Raw genomic sequence first — 20,417 nt, forward strand, 5'->3', positions numbered from 1 at the left:
CGCCCAGGGCGCATTAAACAGTGAACTTGTAAAATCGATATAAAATCATAGAAAAATCGGAAAAAATACAAACTTAACTGTTCTTGATTCTATGAAATAATATCTACAAATTTTGTTACATAAATTTTTTCATTTGATCAATGTATCTAAATCAAGAAAAATAGTTCTTGTACCTAGAAAAATCTGAAATAATTCATTTGGTCTAGTTGTGCTTATCTAAAATTTACCAAACTTTTTTTTATAGCTCTTAGGAAATAAAATAATGGGACTGTAAAAGTTATGGCTTCTAATACTCAGTATAGCAGCATGGATAAATAACTCATTTAAACTAGACATATTGTAAGATCTAATTTAAAAACTTGTTCTAGAAATGTTTTCTGGGCCTACCAATTTTGTACAAGGCTATGCTCACCATATGCAACACTCTGGCCAAAGATGACATGCATCTAAAGGATGGATCTTGAGATTTAAATAAAAGTGCATTAAACTGGTATTTAAAATAGAGCAAGATACATTGATCAAATGAAAAACTTTATGTAACAAAAATTGTAGATCTTGTTTCATAGAATCCAGATCAGTTGAGTTTGTATTTTTTTTATTTTTATACGATTTTATATCGATTTTACAAGTTCACTGTTTAATGCGCCCTGGGCGCGAGGACCTAAATATAATTTTTTTTACATTTAGGTCCTGTCGCCAACTGGACGGGCGACAGGAGGGCGACAGTCACCCATTTTTGAAAATTTCCCTATTCGACATATATTTTTGAAATTTATTTTTTAAAAAATATAAAAATGAAAAAAAACGCCCGGGAGGGTCTGTCGCCGGGCGGCTGGGCCAGACGGAGACGCCTCCGACTGCAAAGTGCAGGCGCACCCAGGCCAGCCCCACCTGTCAGCGAGCGCGCGCGACGTGACCCCCTCCCTCGCCCACACCCCACCCCACCGCGCACGCACGGCACGGCGCCTCACGCGTAGGGATGAAAACGGTCGGGAACGGTCGGGAAAACCCCTCAACCGTTCCCGCAACTGTATTTTTTGGTCGGGAACAGAAACGGGAACGGGAAAATCGGACGGGAAAACGAAATCGGTATTACGGGATATCGGGAACAGAATCAATCGGTCGGGAGTATGCCGATTACGATCGGGAATCGATAACTCAAAACGGGAAAATACATACAACCACTTTAAATATTTAACTCAGTAAAATAATTACAACTATGCATAAATAACATGGAAACAAGACTCGTATAACTAAGAAACACAGGTAAAGTGAATCACGAATTCACAATTCACGTTGAAACACATGCAAACAACAATTCACGTTTCCAACATAGGTAACACAGCCGACTACGACAAATACGGGAATTCCCGCGGGAATTTTCCCGGCTGAAAACGGGAACCGTGAAAACGGTCGGGAAAATACCCCAACCGTTCCCGTTCCCGCCCGTTTTTCCGTTTTGTTTTCCTATTTTCCCATTTTTTTTACGGAAACAATTTTCGATCGGTTTAAATGGTAAACGGAGCCGGTCAGGACGGGATTTTCCCGTCCCATTTTCAACCCTACTCACGCGCCCCCCGCACGGGAGCCGAGACGAGCGCGAGCCCCTTCCCTTCCCTTCCCTTCCCTCCTAGTACAAATCACTCCGCCCAGTCACTCGCTTCTCCAATTCCGCCCGACTTGATCGGCGAGGAGGGATTCGGAGCTCGGCGGTATGGCGCAGCTCCCCTTCGTCTCCGCCGCGCGCCCGCTGCTCGCCGCGCCCGCGGGGCGGGCCAATGTGGCGGGGGCCGCGGGGCGAGGAGGGGCGGGAGCGCGGGTCCGCGCCGCCCCCGCGCGCCGCGCGGCTCCCGCGGCGGTGGAGGCGGTGGCCGACGAGGAGGAGGCGGTGGCCGAGGAGAGGTACGCGCTGGGCGGCGCGTGCAGGGTGCTCGCGGGAGTGCCCGCGCCGCTGGGGGCCACCGCGCTCGACGGCGGGGTCAACTTCGCCGTCTACTCCGGCGGCGCCTCCGCCGCGTCGCTGTGCCTCTTCACCCCCGGCGATCTCGAGGCGGTGAGCTTCCCGCTCCGCGCCGAGTAGAAATTTTGCAACGCGTGGCTACAATCCTTCTCTGTCACTTCGTGCGTTGTGTGATGTTGAAATTGAGTTTTGTGTCGCTGGACTGGAATGATGCAGGATACGGTGACTGAGGAGGTCCCCCTTGATCCCCTGCTCAATCGGACTGGGAACGTGTGGCACGTGTTTATTGAAGGGAAGAGGGTGCACGACATGCTCTACGGCTACAGGTTTGATGGCGTGTTTGCCCCTGAGCGCGGACAGTACTATGATGTCGCCAATGTCGTGGTGGATCCATACGCTAAGGTGATGAGTTAGCTTAACATTGCTACGCATGTGAGTTGTGATACACTCATAAATTGATTGGAAGGTGCTTGCTCAAGTTTTATGTTTTTTCTTTAAATTTTCTTCAGGCTGTGGTAAGCCGAGGTAAATATGGTGTGCCAGCGCCTGATGGTGATTGCTGGCCTCAAATGGCTGGCACGGTCCCTCTTCCATATAGTACGGTATGCTGGAATTACTGTATGGTGGGATCTTTCCACATTAGTTTCCTTGGCTCTCGTTTTTACCCCCATCACAATCATTATTAATACATAGGAATATACTTGGTTGTTGCTTGTGAAAAGTCTGACTAACTGACTGCAAGCACTGTAACTGTCTAATGTAGGTTAGGATTATTGATTTTATTATTTTGTTTCTTGTTGCAAGTAGAAATGAGGTGAAATTACATTTACTGCTTCTTAATGTTGTCTTTTTTTGTTCCAATTCACAAGATAATTGTTTGCATTTGCAGTTTGATTGGCAAGGCGACCTACCCCCGAAGTATCATCAAAAGGACATTGTTATCTATGAAATGCATTTGCGTGGATTCACAAAGCATGATTCAAGCAAGACAAAACACCCAGGAACTTACGCTGGTGCTGTGTCGAAGCTTGACTATCTAAAGGTAGGGTTGCTAGCAGACTAGCTGTATGCTTGATAAAGTGTTTGCATAATATTTGTTTAGATTTTGCATTTTAGTCAAGTAATGCTACTCTATGTCTATTTGTTCACCATAGGCATAACCATGCATTTTCATTTCAAAGACCAATACTGTTTATTCTGTCAATCTTTACATTTTGCTGTACAATTATACATTACTGAACTGATATAGTACCTGCATTACATAAACATTTTGCTCAGTAAATTGCTGAACTCGGTATTGGCCATTTTAGACCTTTTGCCTGGTATGTGTTTATGACTTAGTTCTTAGTTTGACCTTGGAAAAATTGTCTGCAGGAACTTGGAGTCAATTGTGTAGAGTTAATACCCTGTCACGAGTTCAACGAGCTGGAGTACTTCAGCTCCTCTTCCAAGTATGTGGACTTGTATCCAGTATATAGATGATACAAGTTTTATTGGACTTGATACAAATTTTGTGCTTGCAGAATTGATAACCTTTCAGTTCCATCCCGCATACTTTCCCTAACACCCCCACCCCCACCCCTCCTCCTAATTGTGCCTTACTATTATTCTACTTTTAGCATTATCACAGATGGCTTATATTCTCAGAAACATAACCAAGTTTGTTACCTTATTTCGTAGTAACTGCTCATCATTGTGCCAGGATGAACTTCTGGGGATATTCTACGATAAATTTTTTCTCACCAATGGCAAGATATTCGTCAGGTGGCACAAGAAACTATGGACGCGATGCCATAAATGAATTTAAACTTTTTGTAAGAGAGGCCCACAAACGGGGAATTGAGGTAACCAAGCTTATTTGAGTTAGGCTTAATGCTTACCTAGTAGAGCTTCCTTTTGTCATATCATTTTTGACACAAAGATATGTCGCTGTTAGGTGATCATGGATGTTGTCTTCAATCATACAGCTGAGGGTAATGAGAAAGGCCCAATATTATCCTTTAGGGGGATAGATAATAGTACGTACTACATGCTTGCACCTAAGGTGAGATACATTGCTCATCATGCACTCTTTCTTTCCTGGTTCATACAGTAAAATTTTATCATGTAATTCGTTCATAGATTCATGTCCTTGTAACTAATTTAAGGGCACTTATTTGTGCAGGGGGAGTTTTATAACTATTCTGGCTGTGGAAATACTTTCAATTGTAATCATCTAGTAGTCCGTGAATTTATCGTGGATTGCTTGAGGTACATATATGTATATAAATTTAATTAAATTGTTTTTAATTTCTTCTTGTGCTTGCCATTCTATTGGAAGATGCATGTTTTCGAGGGATAATTAGCAATGCTGATGCTTTTGTGCCTGAAAATATAAGCATTTTGAATTTCTCAATATTCTGATAAAATATGAAACATATTGTATCATTTCACTTTTTTGTATATGAATAAATAAATAGTCACTTTGAAGATATACGTGGTCACTGCATGTCAGTGTTTAAGTTATCTACTTTCTAATTTATGCACCATTGAGTTTGATGTTGCAGATACTGGGTAACAGAAATGCATGTTGATGGTTTTCGTTTTGACCTTGCATCTATAATGACCAGAGCATGCAGGTAAAAATGCTATTCAGACTGATTGTATTTTTCTTTTTGAGAAATTTATTAGAGTTAAAATTTTCTTTTACCAGCTTATGGGATCCAGTTAATGTGTATGGAGGTCCAATGGAAGGTAACATGATTACAACAGGGACACCTCTTTCTACCCCACCACTTGTTGACATGATTAGCAATGACCCGATTCTTGGAGGTGTCAAGGTAGCTGTTATATTTTAATGTGTTATCTATCTACACTCACTATGATTATAATCCATTTCGCTGTTTTAAAGATGGGTACATTATCTATGTAACAAAATGAAGTTAGCTTCCGTTTGAAACTGACTGACTGATAGATATACGGAGTAGTATATAATAGTTGACAGCCTTGACATATTATTGTTTCCTTGGGTGTTCGGTGTTCCCCTCACTACTTCCTCAATTGTAATTATAGCTCATTGCTGAAGCATGGGATGCAGGAGGCCTCTATCAAGTAGGTCAATTTCCTCACTGGAACATTTGGTCAGAGTGGAATGGGAAGGTAAGAACTGTAATACTTTCAGCAGCTTAAAAGTATATTTGTCAAATACTGAATATAGGTTTAAACTGGGACATTTAAATAAAGAAGTGCTTCTATGCTGCCCCACCAAACATTGCAGGGATGTAAAAACACATAAGTGTTAGTTTCTTCTGGGGGGATTTGTATTTTGGGAAATTTGTATATAGCACACTTTGAAAGAGTGGTTTTGTGTAGAGCACACCATAAAAGCTGATTTTGTCTTCAACACATTGTGAAATTGTAATTTTGTCTCCAACACACCACGCCAAATATAATAATTATTTTTAGCTGAATGAAGGTGTAAAAGACTATTTTACCCTCAGGCCCACTTGTCATCTTCTTCCTTCCTCCTCCGGCAGGTGGCAGGCCGCCGCCACCTCTGCCTCGCGCCTGGTCCCACGCGCCGACCGCCACCACTCCCCCGCGTCTGCACCCTCCCAGCGGCTGCTATCGCTCCCCACGCAAGGACGTTGTGGTGCGAGAGGTGAGGAGACAGGAGCGCTCGTGGAGAGGGAGCTCACCCCAGTGGCGAGCATGGGGCGGTGGTCGGCGTCCTCGTCATCTGCGCGGGTGTCCTCGCGCGGCCTGCCGCTGTGCTCGACATCGGCAACGGCGTGGTACAACTTGATTTGGAGAGGCATCAAATCGATGGAGCAAGATTGATGGCCTGCAACTTAGGTACTACTAATTTATTACTTTGATTCGTTGGGGGCAAAGCACGGACGAGGGGCGTGCTGCACAGCGATGGGCAGTGGTGAATTGTAGACGCTCTCGAGGATCTTGGACAGCTTGTTTGCGGAGGCATTCAGAGTGAGAGCTTCGGTCTGGTTGAGGAACTGGAGCCCCCCTAAGCGTGCTGGCGGCGCCGGTGGTGCTCCAGTCGAGCCTGGTAGGCCTGTCCCCGTGGAGCAGCGCCAAGAGCGGCGCCGCGGCCGCTTGCGCCAGAGGGCCCAGAGCTTGGATGACAGCCCACCGGGAGTGGGCGCCGGAGCCGGGCCGTCCAGGAGCTCCGCCTTCTAAGTGTCCGGGAACGACGCTCTTGACGCTGCAGACGGCGACGCCCTCGCCGTCACCCCAGACGTCGAGGGTGCCATTGGAGCGGAGCACAAACACACACAGAGCGGGCAAGGGAAGAAAGGAAGAAGGGCATAAATGCCATTTAATAAATCTCTCCCACTTAACTAGATTAAAAATGAATTTTTTAGTCGGCTCGGTGTGCTGCAGACCAAACACTGATTTTGTAGTGTTTGAGAGACAAATTCAACTTTGAGAATGTGCGAGAGGCAAAATCACATTTTCGCGGTGTCCTACGCACTAAAAACCCTTGTATTTTAGGATGATAATTGGGTACAGTATGGATGCAACCAAAATCCACGTTCAGACCCATGTAGTAAAACATACTTTAAGTTTAAGGGCCTGCCGAGCTCCAGCTTCAGTTTTTAAGCTCCTGAAGCAGCCCTAAACCCACAGTTGATTATACTCTAGAGAAGTTGGCTCATAAGAGGCTGAGCCTTAAACACTTAGGACTTCAGAGCCCAAAGTGTTAGACCATTTTTACCTGGCTCTGCATGAGTCCAGCTAGCCAATAAAAAAAGAGGAACCATTCAACATTTGTTTGACAAAAATTTCGTGGGAAAAGAGTGTTAAATGCATAAGAAAGATAACACTACATGATTACTGAAATGCATGTTACAAACAACAGCCTTACTGACAATATTATTAAGTGTGCATTTGTTTTTTATCAGGGCATGATGCTGATGAAATTTTGAGAATGTTCATGTGATCTTTTGGCTTTTGCATTCATCTTCAGCTAATCCAACATCTGCCGAATTTCTCACTCTTTCTCTATAGTATTCTCACCAAAGTACTGACTTGTGTTGTTATATTTTCTCAGTATCGTGACACTGTGCGTCAGTTCATCAAAGGCACAGATGGATTTGCTGGTGCTTTTGCTGAATGTCTATGTGGAAGTCCACAATTATACCAGGTATGTAGCTTGAGTACCCATCAGTGAGAACAGTGCTACATGGCCTGAACAGAATCTTTTGAAAATTCTGGGTGGTGAAACAGGTATATACATAAATAACAAAATATGACAATAGTATATATTTCAACCTAGAATCATTACAGAAGCTCCACATTCCTTGCATTAGTATATCCTTTAAGATCCAACCTGCAAGTGATGATGCCAGACCTTTCTTTGGGTGACTATTGGACCTTTGCGAGCCAAGCCATATATTTATTTTTTTCCTAGATGAGAAGAAGTCATATTGAATGATGTAATACTAGCTTCATGTATACTTGAGGCAAAACAGTAATTGTAAAGTGCTGAATACTTCGCTTCTTTACAAGAAGAGATGGCATAGAGTTTGTCTACAAGTAATAGTGAAATACACAAGAGCTTGCTTTTTATTATCAGGCTGGCGGGAGGAAGCCTTGGCACAGTGTCAACTTTGTATGTGCCCATGATGGGTTTACACTGGCTGATTTGGTGACATACAATAACAAGTTCAACTTGTCAAATGGTGAGGACAACAGAGATGGGGAAAATCATAATCTTAGCTGGAATTGTGGGGAGGTAATTCTGAAATCTCATGCTTCTGTGTCTCTTGTAACTTGTTTGTCTAGTCAAATTTCTGGCAAAAGACCTTGTGATGGTTTTCTCCATGGCTAAGCCATCAGTATCGTAATGGTTTCCTCCAAATGTTATGGTTTGTAGAGACAATTCACCTTGTATATTGCATAAGCAGTAAATGTGTTCAAGCTAGGCTGTTCATAAATCATTAGAATTTGATGAACTAGCCTCTGCCTTAGTGCATAGTTAGAGATCTATGCTATGCAAATTATTTCAAACAATGTATTTCACTTCCAGCTAAATTCATGTGGCAAATGTATACGGAATAGTCTCTTTATAGGGCATCACACATTTACAATTTCATCATTACAATGCAGGAAGGAGAATTTGCAAGCCTGTCAGTCAGGAGATTGAGGAAGAGGCAAATGCGTAATTTCTTTGTTTGCCTTATGGTTTCTCAAGTAAGAATTATTGTCTGATCTTTAAGTGCTCTAATGGCTTGTGTTTGCAAGTGCTATTATTCAGTGTAAAACTCGAGATTGCGTTTGCATCAGTGGTTTACTGGAAAGTGTGTCTCAATGGTTCAATCCTTGTGGTGCTTAGCCAACTAATATGGGTTACTAAGTTATGTGACTGATTACGATAAAAGTTGTGTTTTTCAGAAGAATATGCCCTTCTGTATTGAGCATCCAATCACAGATATCTAAATATCTTCATACACTGGAAAATTAAGTTAAACATAAAGATATGATTATGTTGGATCAGTAAATAATTGGTCACCATCTACATCATTTGTCTTACCAAGTTTCAGTTTTTATTTGTAGATGCTACATGGTAATCTAGGAGTAAAGTTGAAGTGGTGACATTTTTGAATTTTTGAATCCTCTTTTTGGCCTCCTTCTAAATTTTTTTCATTTTCCAAATTTTAGGGAGTTCCAATGTTGTGATGAATATGGTCATACGAAGGGAGGGAACAACAATACATACTGCCATGACCATTATGTCAGTGCAATGAGATCCTATATTATTCTGTTTATTTTCCTTGACATTCTTGCAATTCTTCATCTTGTTATTGTTGTTATGTAGGTCAATTATTTCCGTTGGGATAAGAAGGAAGAACAATCCTCTGACTTGTACAGATTCTGCCGCCTCATGACCAAATTCCGCGGGTTAATACTTTCCACTGAATGTTCTGTGTGGAAATAATGATGATGCCTCTGATTTTTTTTTATTCTCTACGCCACTCATATTGCCTATGCATTTCTCTTGATGTGCACTACAGGGAATGTGAATCTCTTGGACTTGCGGACTTCCCAACTTCAGAACAGTTGCATTGGCATGGTCATCAGCCTGGAAAGCCTGACTGGTCGGAGGGGAGCCGATTCGTTGCCTTCTCCATGGTGCGGATATAACACACCACGCATCACCACATTTATTTCAAAAATTATTTCTACCGTCAAGTAGATCGAATAGATGTTTTCAAAATGCAACTGATCTCTCATGTACAGTGGCGGAGCCAGGATTTTAGAGTAGGGTATTCCCATCTCCAAACAAATAAAAAAGTCCACATAAACAGTAAAAGGCATAATATGTGTTCGATCAAACAAAGGTACAAAGCTGTTCAACTCTAACATGTCCATGAAACAAAGGGAATTAGGGAAGTTCTTACAAAATACATAAAAAAATTACAAATTAACTCTAACTTTATGTTTCTGTTCCTTCATGGCTTGAAAGAGTAGCTCCATGGTTCATTATCTGAGTTATCACCATCTCTGATTGGGAACCAAGATAAAGGTTCTCCATGGTGCTCTGTCATTGTTGTGCTTGCTATTGTAGGGTCATTGCTAGCAATATCTAGTTCTGTTACCTCTCTTTCTATCTCATTGGTTGCTATGTCAGGCTCAACAGAAGGAGTACTTCGATTTCGAATCTGAACATGACTTTCAATTGTGACTGCCTCAACAACAGGAGCATCTGGATTATGAGCTTCACTCTCATTCGTAACTGGCTGTGGTGTTGATGTCGAGCCCACCTTCTGTGCCTTTGCCTTTCTTTCCCACAAAGTTCTCAAATCAATCGGCTTCTTCTTCTTCATTTTGCAATTTGCAAAGCTCTATGATCTAGACTTAAAGACATAAACACTAATTAACAAAATGGCATATCAATTGGAATTCAAAATTTTCTAATTGTAAATCTATGCTACTATGCTAGTCTGCTTGCTCACCTCCTGTATATGGCTCTGTGCCTCTGTCGCTCCCCTGCCTACCTCCCTGGGCCTGCCGGCCTTGGCCCTTGGCCCCTGACCCCGTGCGGCCGTGCGCACTGCACAGGCGGGCAGCACGGCAGCGCCCAGCGGCGAGCGCTCGAGCGGCCTGCGGCCTGCGGCCTGCCGCAATGGCGCGGCGTCGCCGCCGCCGGCCGGCCGCCCAGCGCCCCCGTGCCTCCTAGCCGCCTGGCCGCGTGCCGCGACGGTGCCGGCGCTCGCGGTCGCCGGACGCACGACGCAGCTCCCGGTTCCGGCCTCCGCCACCTGCCGATCTAGGTTTTCATCACGAGATTTTGGGGAATGGGGAACAATCAACGGACGGGAGAGAGAGGGACTCGGGTCAGAGCAGGCCGGTGGGCGTGGGTCGTTGCTGTGGGCCGTGTTTCGTGGGCCGAAGCTGGTTGTTTGTGGGTTGGATCATTTATTTGGGCTAAATTTGAGCTCAGGAGTATATAGTATAGTCAATATAGTATGTATATATGTATTATGGATGTATATACTTATTCACTTTTAAAAATAGTTGGGTGTTCCTGGGAATACCCAGGAATCCAGCTGCCTCCGCCAATGCTCATGTATCTCTCACCGCAGAAGGATGAAACCAAAGGTGAGATCTACGTGGCCCTCAACACCAGCCACCTGCCGGTGGTCGTGGGACTTCCGCCGCGCCCAGGCTTCCGGTGGGAGCCGGTGGTGGACACAGGCAAGGCGGCACCGTACGACTTCCTCACTGATGACCTGCTGGACCGTGCTCTCATCGTCAACCAGTTCTCCCATTTCCTCAACTCCAATCTCTACCCTATGCTCAGCTACTCATCCATCATCCTTGTCCTGCACCCAGATGTTTGAGAGAAGCTTGGTGCGGTAAAGAGTATATAGGGTATAGTTCTCTAGCATGCCATGGTAAATGTTGGGTTTTGCTGTTGGTGGTAGTTTATTATGCGTATATGTAAAGCTGGTGGTTCTCAGATATGTTCGTCGGACTTGATCTAGGAAAGCAGTGCCTAGTAATTAAATAATGGTGAATGTACAGGGTATGCTGCCCTGAGGGAAAAAAAAATCCTCTGGCTCTCGCTCTTTTTACACCATCATATGTAAATCCTCGGATCGTCATAGAACCTTGTGACAGCACGGCCAGTGAGACTCCAAGCCTCACGCGGGGCCGAAAAATCTAGGTTCGTGCTATAGTGTTAAGGGATAATTATAATTTTGATGCATACCATTACTTCTGTATCTATATATAGTCGTGTCACAGAAGTCAAAATATGATAGAAGCTGAGGTATTCATTTCGATAATGAGTGATTGATAACGTTGAGTGAATTTGATGTATCTCTTAATGTTATAGAGTCTTAGCTTGTGATGTTTAGGTGTAGGATGCGACATGGCGGTTGACGGCAAGTGGTGAAGGACGAGCTCAAGGTTGGGTGCGATGGACCATGCGGTGATGATGATGGGCAAGCAAGAGTCTTGGCGTTGATGAATCATGCGATGGTGGAGGACAAGTGGAGGTTTGGTGCCGAGGGACCCGAGTAGTCCAGGCGGAGACATGGACGATCCACATGGTGCATGATCGGAGCAAGAGTACATGGAGGGCGAAATGGTGATGAAGACTGTTGGTCAAATTAAGAAGGAAGGCGATGGCAAGCTCGATTAGGTTGTCCGTGCGCTGGGAGTGCGAAAGACTTAGGTGTCAAATTGGCGGAAGCCAGATATGCATGTGTCTAGTTTGGGCCTCAAAACCAAGGCGCGTCCGGTGTGGCTGGATGACAGTTATGTAGTGCACGTGGCATCATCACAAAGTTTACATGGAAGAGAAGCTCGTGCAGGCAGCGTGCCTATCCGGTTGTCCGTTAAGAAAGTTAAAGAGTATTTAGGTTGTGCCCTTCATGTAAGTGTGATTTAGTCTTTTGGCCAGTCGTCCGATTAAAAGTTAAGAGTACTCTTTTATAGTGATTAGTTCTAATCTTTTTCTTGAGACTTTTTATCGGCTTGATGGTTAAGCTTTTGCTTCCACTTGATTTAGAGATGTGCTAATCTTTATTGAACCATCGCATGCTTGGTCAAGTGAAGTTTTCGTGGTAGCTTTTGCTTGAGTTGTTTACTTTTCACTTGCTTCAGCTTAGTGTTGAGCTTTCTGCGTTTTGGTCCTACAGGCCATGGGTCGTAGCTAGGGATGGCAACGGGTCGGGTATGGTGTAGGTAGAGCAAATACCTGTTGGCGGTCGTTTTCAATGATTTCTACCACCAACATTCCTTCGGATTTCAGGCTCTCAGGACAATAATACATCAATTTTCACTAACATTAATGAGTTCCACGAGTTTTGGTGATTATTTGATTTCAGGAACACAACATACGAATCTGAGCCAAAATGGGAGAAAACCCAGGCCGGCCGGCCTACCCCTGTGCCATTTCGTCATGCAACTCAGAAGTGGTCCTGAGCATATTATCAATCAAAGCTCAAGTGCTTGACACAAGAACAATCAATCAAGATCGAAAGACATGCACCAAGTCCAATTGGGTCCACATTTCAGTGACAAACCACTCAACCATGACCCAAACCGACTTGTGGAGCATCACAAGACCCTGGATCAACGTGACACGACAACGGAGGGCCGAGATGTGCCAGAGCCAGGCCGACCGGCCTAGGTGAGGCCGGCCGGCCTAGGAAACACGTGGAAAATGCCGAGCAGCTTACAACCGACTCCAGGGAAGAATCCAAGCCACTCAGAGAAAGTCGGCGCCAGATGGCGCAATCACAAAAAATTGCTATAGTAAATTTCGACCAAAATTTTAGATCTAAACACACCCTCAGTGCCTCAAGGGATGTGAGGGCATCCATCCCATCAGGCAGTGCTCAGATCTGATCGCAATCTAGCACATAGAGCTCCTTCAGCTTTGCAAGATTTCCAAGGTCCGAGGTAGTGCCACCGTACTTCTGCAGCGCGAAATGTCTAGCTGCTCGAGGGACGCGGGCAGCATGGGGATCCTTGTCAAGCTGTCACAAGATTGTATCGACAACCTTTCAAGCTGGAGCAAGCATGGGGATCCTTGTCAAGTTGTCACAAGACTGTATCGACAACCTTTCAAGCTGGAGCAGGGGAAGGTTTTCCTCGAACGATGAGCCCTCCAAGACCTCCTGTCCTGTGTCCTGTCCTAGGTTGGTGCAGTGCGAAATGTGCAGAGATCGAAGGCGAGCGAAGCTCCGCCTCACCAGAGCTCGACCTGTGGCCAGCGGACAAGGTTGGAGCAATTTGAGATAACCAATTCTTTTACAGCAGTAAAGCAGTCGAGATGTGCTGGCAAACTGAATGTTGATATGAAGCCATAGTCACCTTTCACCTCTAAACTTCGAAGGGTCTCCAAAGGTCTTGGGCTTTGGCTTTGCTGGTCCTCTTCAGGGAACACCATGTTTGCCAGCAAACCAACTTTCAAGCTAGCAAGCGATGGCCAAGAGTACAAGGGCATGCTCATAGAAACTAGGCGATCTTCAGTGTACTGATGCATACTAGATGTGTGAGAACTGGGCTCTCGGGGAGAGATGCAAGTTCAAAGCAATCGCAGATTATGAGCTCTTCAAGCTAGGGAAAAACAATGGAGCCATTCAGCTCCCCTGAACTGTTTCCTGCCCATCTCTCTAGCTCTGGTAAATAAGATAACTCCATCCTCTATTACTTCGGGAAAATGAGCAAAGAGTTACTGCATCCTTCAGCTTCTACATCGATGTTATGGCATATCGTGGTCAGGTTGACCATGTTGGACAAAGACAAATGTTCTGCATACTGATAATTTCGAAAGACCCCGCTAGGCGAACAGCACTTGCCTGACATTCAGATTCAGAGCATGTGACTGTACAGACTACAGAGTGTGCTGTATCTGTATGGTTGAAAGATGATCCACAACGCAGTCATCAGAATTCAGAAGGAAAGAAAACGTAATGCAGTAAACTTGTTCAAGGTGATCAAATATTCAGATAGTCAGGGCCCGTCATGAATCGTTGCTCTCCGGGTAGGTGACGCACTTGTACACCCTGCATCTCGGGCACAGGATGAAGCCCGCCTGCGACGACGCAGATATGTTCATCATCAGAATTCAGAAACAGAAAGAAAGAAAGAAAGAAAGAAAGAAAGAAAGAAAGAAAGAAAGAAAGAAAGAAAGAAAGAAGACGATGGATGTAGTTGTCAGAATTGAGTTCAGAAAAACAGTCACGCACTGCTTTGCAGGTCGGGCAGCGGCGGTACACCCGGCTGCCCTCGGACTTGACGTTGTTCTTCTTCCCCTCGCAGAAGTCGCAGAGCAGCCACCCCGCGCCGCCGCACGCTTCGCACGCTACACCTTCTTCCTTGGAACAAGCCACAAACATACATGGAGAAACGTCAAAGGTAAATGGCAGGCAGCGCGAACGGCAAGCTGGAGACGCCGCGCGCGGTCACTGACCTCATTGTCGTCGACGACCACCGGCGGCGCGGTCTGCTCCGCCTCCGCGGCCGCGGCGAGCTCCCTTGGCACGGAGGCGCAGCCGATCCTGCCCATGCTCCTCGCCCGCCGCCGCGGCGGTGGCACGGCCGGCGCCGGCAGCGGCGAGCTGCGGCGCCAGGGGCCAATCCACCGGTCCAGCCTCGCCGCGGTGCTCCATTGCGCCGCCATCCGAGCAGGAGCTCCGAGCTCGCGCCTCCCCCACCCACCGCTCCTGCCCTTGTGGATAAAATTTGCGAGGGAAAGGATCCCCCGGTCTGACGTCCGGGAGACCGGGAGCCACAGAAATCCACCTCGGATCGCTACCTCCGGGCCCACCGCCAGTCCAGCATGGACAACGAGTCAACTGCTAGGCCTGCGGCCGGGCCCACACAGGATCTGCTCCGCGTGTCACTTGGGGTCGGTCAACTCGCCTGAGCTGAAGCTTCCTGCGCCGCGCCACCAGATCTCGCCGCCGCGTCACCGTCCATGCCGCCGCGGCGCTCGCGCCACTTCCTACGAGTCCTCTTCCTCCTCCTTGTTTCTCTTGCAGGCGCGGGCGTGGCCCACGGTGGCGCGGTGGAGGATGCCGCCTGCGCCGCGGCGAACCGCACCGACGCGGCGACGCTCCGGCCGGACCGCCTCACGATGCTCCTGAGCGGCTACTCGGAGCGTCGCCTCCCGCTGCTCCGCGCCATCGCGGGGGCCTACGCCGCGCACCCGCTGGTCCTCTCCGTGGTCGTGCTCTGGTGCAACCCCTCCACGCCGGGCCGCGTCCTCCTCCGTGGCGGCGGGTTCCCGCCCCGCGTCACGGTCCGCCGCGCCGTCTCCGCCTCCCTCAACTCCCGCTTCCTCCCGCGCCCCTCCGACATCCGCACCGCGGCCGTCGCCGTGGCCGACGACGACGTGCTGCCCGACGCTGCGGCCCTCTCCTTCGCGTTCGCCGCCTGGCAGCAGCAGCAGCAGCAGCCAGCGGCGGCGGCCGGCCCCCTCGTCGGCTTCTTCCCGCGGTCGCACCACCTCGACCTCGCCCGCGGGAGGTGGGCGTACACGGCGGCGCAGCCGGGGCGGTACTCCATGGTGCTCACCAAGTTCATGGTCCTCGGGGCCGACCTCCTCTACAGGTACTCGTGCTCGCCGGAGCTCGCGGCGGCGCGCGCCGTGGTGGACCGCGAGCGCAACTGCGAGGACATCCTCATGAACTTCGTCGCCGCCGAGGAGTCCGGCGCGGGGCCCGTGCTCGTGGAGGCCGGCGGCATCCGGGACTGGGGCGACCCGAGGAACGACGTGAACGTCGGTGGCGCGGGCGAGGACGGCGGCGGGATGAAGGATGTCGGGCTGAGCGCCACAGGCGGGTTGGGGCACTGGGAGAAGAGAGGGGCGTGCATCACCGAGTTCCACCGCCTGCTGGGGAGAATGCCGCTGCGTTACAGCTACGGGAAGTTGGTGGAGGCCGCCGCCGGCGAGCAGGGGCTCTGCAGCAAAGGCGGACGCCTCGTCCGGTGCGACCAGCAGGAGTAGCTGAAGGTCTGTGATTTTCTTCGCGGTGGTGTCAAGTTCAAATCCATGTGGCCGTTGAATCAGATTGCTGAAAGGTGGTTGAAGAGTTGAAGAACAGTGGCTGTGACAGATTGGAAATCAGCTTCATCATCCCTGCTGATAAATCCATGAAGGAAGATGGCGCTTGTAATCCCTGCTGACATAACCGATAGCTTGTTTTCCTGTCAATTTGGCGTGTGGTGTATGTAGTTAGCACCGTATTCGATTCAGTTCTTGCTCTAAATTTTGGTTGTTAACAAGATTGCTCATTGTCAGTGCTTCTTGTTAGCTCTTCTGCAGAACTACAAACAAAGTTCAGGTACTGCAATGCTTTGCAATTTCGCCTGCATGTACTGAATGTTTGCTGCAAACTTGGTGATGGACTGAAAGTTGGAAGCATGCTTTGCTTACCCAGCAAGTGAATTTCTGAAGAAAAGGCACTGCACCCCCATCGACAAGTGAACTTCGTTTGAAAAAAAAAACTCTTTGTCGATGAGTAGTGTCGTTGGTCGTGAGGGGGGTCGGACCAGCGGTTACAGTGTCCCGTTGGGCGCGCTAGGACAGAGAGGAGAGGAACGGAACGGACATTCTCAAGTTCGGAATGGCCCTCTGATCACGATCCGACGGGTGGCAACAGCGCTGGCCTCCGGGCCCACGCAGGAAATCTTTGCCCACTACTCCCTAAACCGTCGGGCGAGTGGGCGCTCGTGGCATCGGCCTTGAGCCTTCGTGCCCATTCGAACGCGGCAAGGAGCGGGAGAGAACTGGGCACGGCGAGGAGGGGGAGCGAGCGAGAGCCCCACCACCACTGGGCACTGGCATGGTCGTGGCGGCCGGCGGTGGCGGGCGAGGATGAAGCCGCGCGGTGGCCGTGGTGGCGGCGGCGAGCAGCCGGCGGTGAGGAAGGGGCCGTGGAAGGCGGAGGAGGACGAGGTGCTGCGGCGGCACGTCCGGGAGCACGGCCCCCGGGAGTGGAGCTCCATTCGATCCAAAGGCCTCCTGCCGCGCACCGGCAAGTCCTGCCGCCTCCGCTGGGTCAACAAGCTCCGGCCGGACCTCAAGACGTACGTGATGCTCGTCCTTCTTCTTGGTTTTCATCGTCTTCGTTGAGAACTTTGTTGGTGCTGTTGCTCTTCTTCGCTCTTGCATATGTGTGTGAGCTCTTCCATTACGTACTTCTGTTTTCTCTGAAGTGGATCATCATCATATCGATTGCTTACTCGTGCACCAACAGTTTTGTTATCCCAATCGTAAATTTCTTCTGCACGAATCCACCACAGAACCGTGTGGGAAATTGTTACGTTTTTCTTGAGCAATGTGATGCTGTACAGTTGGGGTTTAATTTGTAGTCCCAACGGAAGCAATAGTAGTCCCTGATGGCCAGTATGATAGTGCGTGCTAATCTCGTGATCTGGAAGACTAGAACTCTATTGACAACACATCAAGGTTCGATGTCATGCATTATTACTTGATGTGTTGTCAGTAAACTGCTGTTCCTGTTCATTTCTGATGGCATACAACGAAGCTGAATGGTGAAGAACTACCTGTTCCCTGCATTAGCCATGCCATCTAGAACTCTAATTCTATTATAATTTCTGATGCCATACATACACGACAGTGAACGTTAATAGTGATTGGTGAAGAAGAATTACTTTATCCACGCAGTGGCCGTGCAAGTTCAAACACTGAAGAATTGCCGAGGCCCGCATCTAACACTGAACAATGCTGTTCAATTTCTTCTACAGGGGGTGCAAGTTCTCGGCGGAGGAGGAGCGCGTGGTGATCGACCTGCAGGCGCAGATCGGGAACAAATGGGCCAGGATCGCGACGTACCTTCCCGGACGGACGGACAACGACGTCAAGAACTTCTGGAGCACGCGGCAGAAGCGGCTGGCCAGGCTCCTGCGGGCGCCCGTGCCCCGCCGGAGGCCCGGCAAGCAGAATTGCAGCGCTGCTTCTTCTCACGCCCATGAGCTGCCCACTAAGCAGGTGACTCACTGTTGCCTGAATCTCATCAGTCATTCTGCACCACTGCATTTCTGGAGCAACATCTCCATCTGAACTTGATAAGAAATTAGTGATCTGAACAATGATCTCCTGCAATTTCGATTTGTATCATATCTTGAAAAGAATTAACTGAAATTTGCCCTGCTTTCAAACATGATTTGTTGTCAGTCTTCAGTCTCAACCATGCTGCACTTATACTGAAACTCTGAACATTGCCGTCTCTCTATCTAGGCCCCGTCCGTTTGGTTGCGCGTTATAAAAATTTTGAAAAGACATTTTTTTATATTTGAAGTACTAAATATAGACTAATCACAAAAATAATTACAGAACTCGTCTGTAAATCGCGAGACGAATCTAATGAGTCTAATCAATCCGTCATTAGAGGTTGTTACTGTAGCATTACTGTAGCAATTTAGCATCTGATTACAGCCTAATTAGGTTTATTAGATTCGTCTCGCCATTTACAGACAGCAGTCACAATGCGTTTTTTATTTCGTCTAGATTTAAGTCTCCATGCAGGTGCCGAATTTTTTTTTTGGAATTTTGAATTTTGTAACTAAACACGGGCCTAGTTGTCAATTTGCAGTACTACGTTTCTGAAGCAACAATTTGCTTCTTCTGAACTTGCCAACAAGTTAGTGGTCTGGAAAAAACTTTCTGCAGTTTCAATTTAGTATCATATCTTGAGACTAAAAAAAAATACTCTGGAATTTTCCATTGAAACATGCTGTCATTCTTCAGTCAACTTGTATTTCGTATCTGAAACTGAAAAGCTATTAACATTTCGTTCTCTCGGTCAGAACCTGTGCTTGGACATGATCCCCTTCCAGGCCACGACGACGCCGGCGCACCACACCGGCGAGAGCAGCAGCCACGATCCGCGCGCGGCGAGCCAGCACCGACCCGGCGACGCGCCGTTCCCCGGAGCGCACGACCTGCCGCCACCTCCCGTCCCGCCACTCACACACGCCGGAGCCGCTCCGACGGCGTCGGCCCCAGCCTTCCTGCCCTACGACGGGGACTACTACGCCGGGGACGCGGTCGCCGGCGTCGACCCCCTGGTGTTCGTCGACCCCGCCGCCTGCCCGGAGCCGCTGGCCGTGGTGCCGCCCGGCACGTTCTTCGGCCTGGACGACGACTACGTGCACGGCGGCCGCGTGCTGCACCCGGCCTCGTCCGGGGTGCGGTTCGACGACCTCCCGCCGGAGACTTTCGACTTCTTCGAGCTCCCGCAACTGTAGGGCCACTCAGCTGAGCAGAGTAGCAGACCAAGCCCCAAGGGGCGAAAAAACATGGCACGACAACATACAAGTGTTCAGCCGTACTCATTCAACGTGTTGAATTGTCAGTTCTAAGCAACGTTTACTAATCTCTTAATCTTTTCATCAGAGAATAAAAAAGACGGCAGCTTAAATTTAAATTTACAAATGCAGATGAAAACATGAACTTGTTCATTTTTGCTGTGTTGGGCGCCTCCCAAAGAGAAGGCATCCTCCGAAAATAAGCGTATGCTGCTTATTGTGGCGTGCACACGGTATTTTTAGTAAAAGACGAAAGAACAGTTCGCTTTGTGCTCACCACGTAGCTGCGTGCCTTCAACCGCTGGACCTCTTCCTCGTTCACTCTGTTCGGCAGCTTTAACAGCCTCCAGCCCAACAGTATTTTCCTCACACACCACTCCAGCACCAGCTTCCAGCCATCAGCCAGTCAACAGTATTTTTCTCTCACACCACTTCAGCCACCAACTCCAGTTCCAGCCCAGCGAACAGAGTAAGTATGTAACCGGCCTCTCCCCAGCCTCCTCCTCCAGCTAGCGGTGTGGTATTATTCTCCCTCCCCGCACCAGCAGCGCCGCGACCGCTCCCCACACGTCTATTCTTCTCGGCCGCGAGTACCGCCTCGGGCTCGGCCCACACCTGCTAGTCTTGGGCCCACATTCTCACTCGCGCAGCACCAGGCGTTGTTGGGCCGAACCGAGCATGCATAGGCAGCGTGGGCCGCTCGTTAACTTTCGTGGCCCACTAGCAGCGTCACGATGGGGAAGAAGACCCCAATGATGGATTTACAGTCACCCGGGACTTTCTGAACTCACGGTCGACGGTGGGGCCCAAGCCCACGTGATACTCTAGCCCCGTTTGGGAGGGCTTCACCGGCGGCTTCACGAGCGGCTTCAGGTGAAGCCCTCCCAAACGTTTGTTTCAGGACCGGCTTCACGTGTGAAGCCGGTTCTGAAGCCGTCGGCGGCTTACACAGGCAAGGTGAAGCCATAAAATCGTGGCTTCACGCGGCTTACACATCAATCTAACAAGTGAAGCTGTTTTACCAAACATTTTCTAAAACGGCTCCAACTCCACCAGAAAAGCCGCTCCATCTGAGGAGTCAGAGCCGGAGCTGTTTTTGGAAGAGCCGAAGCCCTGCCAAACGGGGCCTATGTCTCTCCATCCCTTTTTCTCTCTCCTTGTC

At 48.4% G+C, this 20,417-nt stretch overlaps 3 protein-coding genes, 1 long non-coding RNA gene, 1 other non-coding gene and 1 pseudogene across 5 annotated transcripts; 3 read left to right on the forward strand and 3 right to left on the reverse strand.

The window, feature by feature from the left end:
- Window positions 1–1,616: 1,616 nt before the first annotated feature.
- LOC120712861 lies at window positions 1,617–11,171 on the forward strand (annotated as a pseudogene).
- LOC120712864 lies at window positions 9,247–10,058 on the reverse strand. The gene is made up of 2 exons (XR_005691077.1): window positions 9,916–10,058; window positions 9,247–9,811 (listed from the first exon to the last, which is right to left on the reverse strand). It is a non-coding gene; the product is annotated as an uncharacterized LOC120712864 (long non-coding RNA).
- A 2,433-nt stretch (window positions 11,172–13,604) lies between the features above and the next one.
- Window positions 13,605–14,693, reverse strand: LOC120712863 (protein PHOTOSYSTEM I ASSEMBLY 2, chloroplastic-like). Its single transcript, XM_039998779.1, has 3 exons — window positions 14,391–14,693; window positions 14,167–14,295; window positions 13,605–14,012 (listed from the first exon to the last, which is right to left on the reverse strand). The coding sequence occupies exons 1-3, from the start codon at window positions 14,598–14,600 to the stop codon at window positions 13,941–13,943; spliced, it is 411 nt and encodes a 136-aa protein (XP_039854713.1). The 5' UTR covers window positions 14,601–14,693; the 3' UTR covers window positions 13,605–13,940.
- A 43-nt stretch (window positions 14,694–14,736) lies between these two features.
- On the forward strand, window positions 14,737–16,357 carry LOC120712862 (glycosyltransferase family protein 64 C3-like). Its single transcript, XM_039998778.1, has one exon. The coding sequence runs from the start codon at window positions 14,898–14,900 to the stop codon at window positions 15,927–15,929; it is 1,032 nt and encodes a 343-aa protein (XP_039854712.1). The 5' UTR covers window positions 14,737–14,897; the 3' UTR covers window positions 15,930–16,357.
- Window positions 16,358–16,799: 442 nt separating this feature from the next.
- LOC120713533 (probable transcription factor MYB58) lies at window positions 16,800–19,195 on the forward strand. The gene is made up of 3 exons (XM_039999471.1): window positions 16,800–17,011; window positions 17,693–17,936; window positions 18,755–19,195. Exons 1-3 carry the CDS (start codon window positions 16,800–16,802, stop codon window positions 19,193–19,195), a joined length of 897 nt encoding a protein of 298 aa, XP_039855405.1.
- A 229-nt stretch (window positions 19,196–19,424) lies between these two features.
- Window positions 19,425–19,541, reverse strand: LOC120639376. Its single transcript, XR_005661381.1, has one exon. It is a non-coding gene; the product is annotated as a U5 spliceosomal RNA (small nuclear RNA).
- Between the last annotated feature and the right edge of the window lie 876 nt (window positions 19,542–20,417).

This window comes from Panicum virgatum, chromosome 6K (assembly GCF_016808335.1).
Source record: "Panicum virgatum strain AP13 chromosome 6K, P.virgatum_v5, whole genome shotgun sequence".
NCBI lineage: Eukaryota > Viridiplantae > Streptophyta > Magnoliopsida > Poales > Poaceae > Panicum > Panicum virgatum.

What these genes read in the sequence shown, in the direction of transcription:
- LOC120712862 (XM_039998778.1), top strand. Translation starts at nt 14,898, where the DNA reads ATGCCGCCGCGGCGCTCGCGCCACTTCCTACGAGTCCTCTTCCTCCTC.
- LOC120713533 (XM_039999471.1), top strand. Translation starts at nt 16,800, where the DNA reads ATGAAGCCGCGCGGTGGCCGTGGTGGCGGCGGCGAGCAGCCGGCGGTG. An exon ending in CTCCGGCCGGACCTCAAGAC is followed by an intron (nt 17,012 to 17,692) that starts GTACGTGATGCT and finishes TTTCTTCTACAG; the next exon opens with GGGGTGCAAGTTCTCGGCGG. An exon ending in ATGAGCTGCCCACTAAGCAG is followed by an intron (nt 17,937 to 18,754) that starts GTGACTCACTGT and finishes TCTCTCGGTCAG; the next exon opens with AACCTGTGCTTGGACATGAT.
- LOC120712863 (XM_039998779.1), bottom strand. Translation starts at nt 14,600, where the DNA reads ATGGCGGCGCAATGGAGCACCGCGGCGAGGCTGGACCGGTGGATTGGC. An exon ending in TGGTCGTCGACGACAATGAG is followed by an intron (nt 14,296 to 14,390) that starts GTCAGTGACCGC and finishes GCTTGTTCCAAG; the next exon opens with GAAGAAGGTGTAGCGTGCGA. An exon ending in GCTGCCCGACCTGCAAAGCA is followed by an intron (nt 14,013 to 14,166) that starts GTGCGTGACTGT and finishes GCGTCGTCGCAG; the next exon opens with GCGGGCTTCATCCTGTGCCC.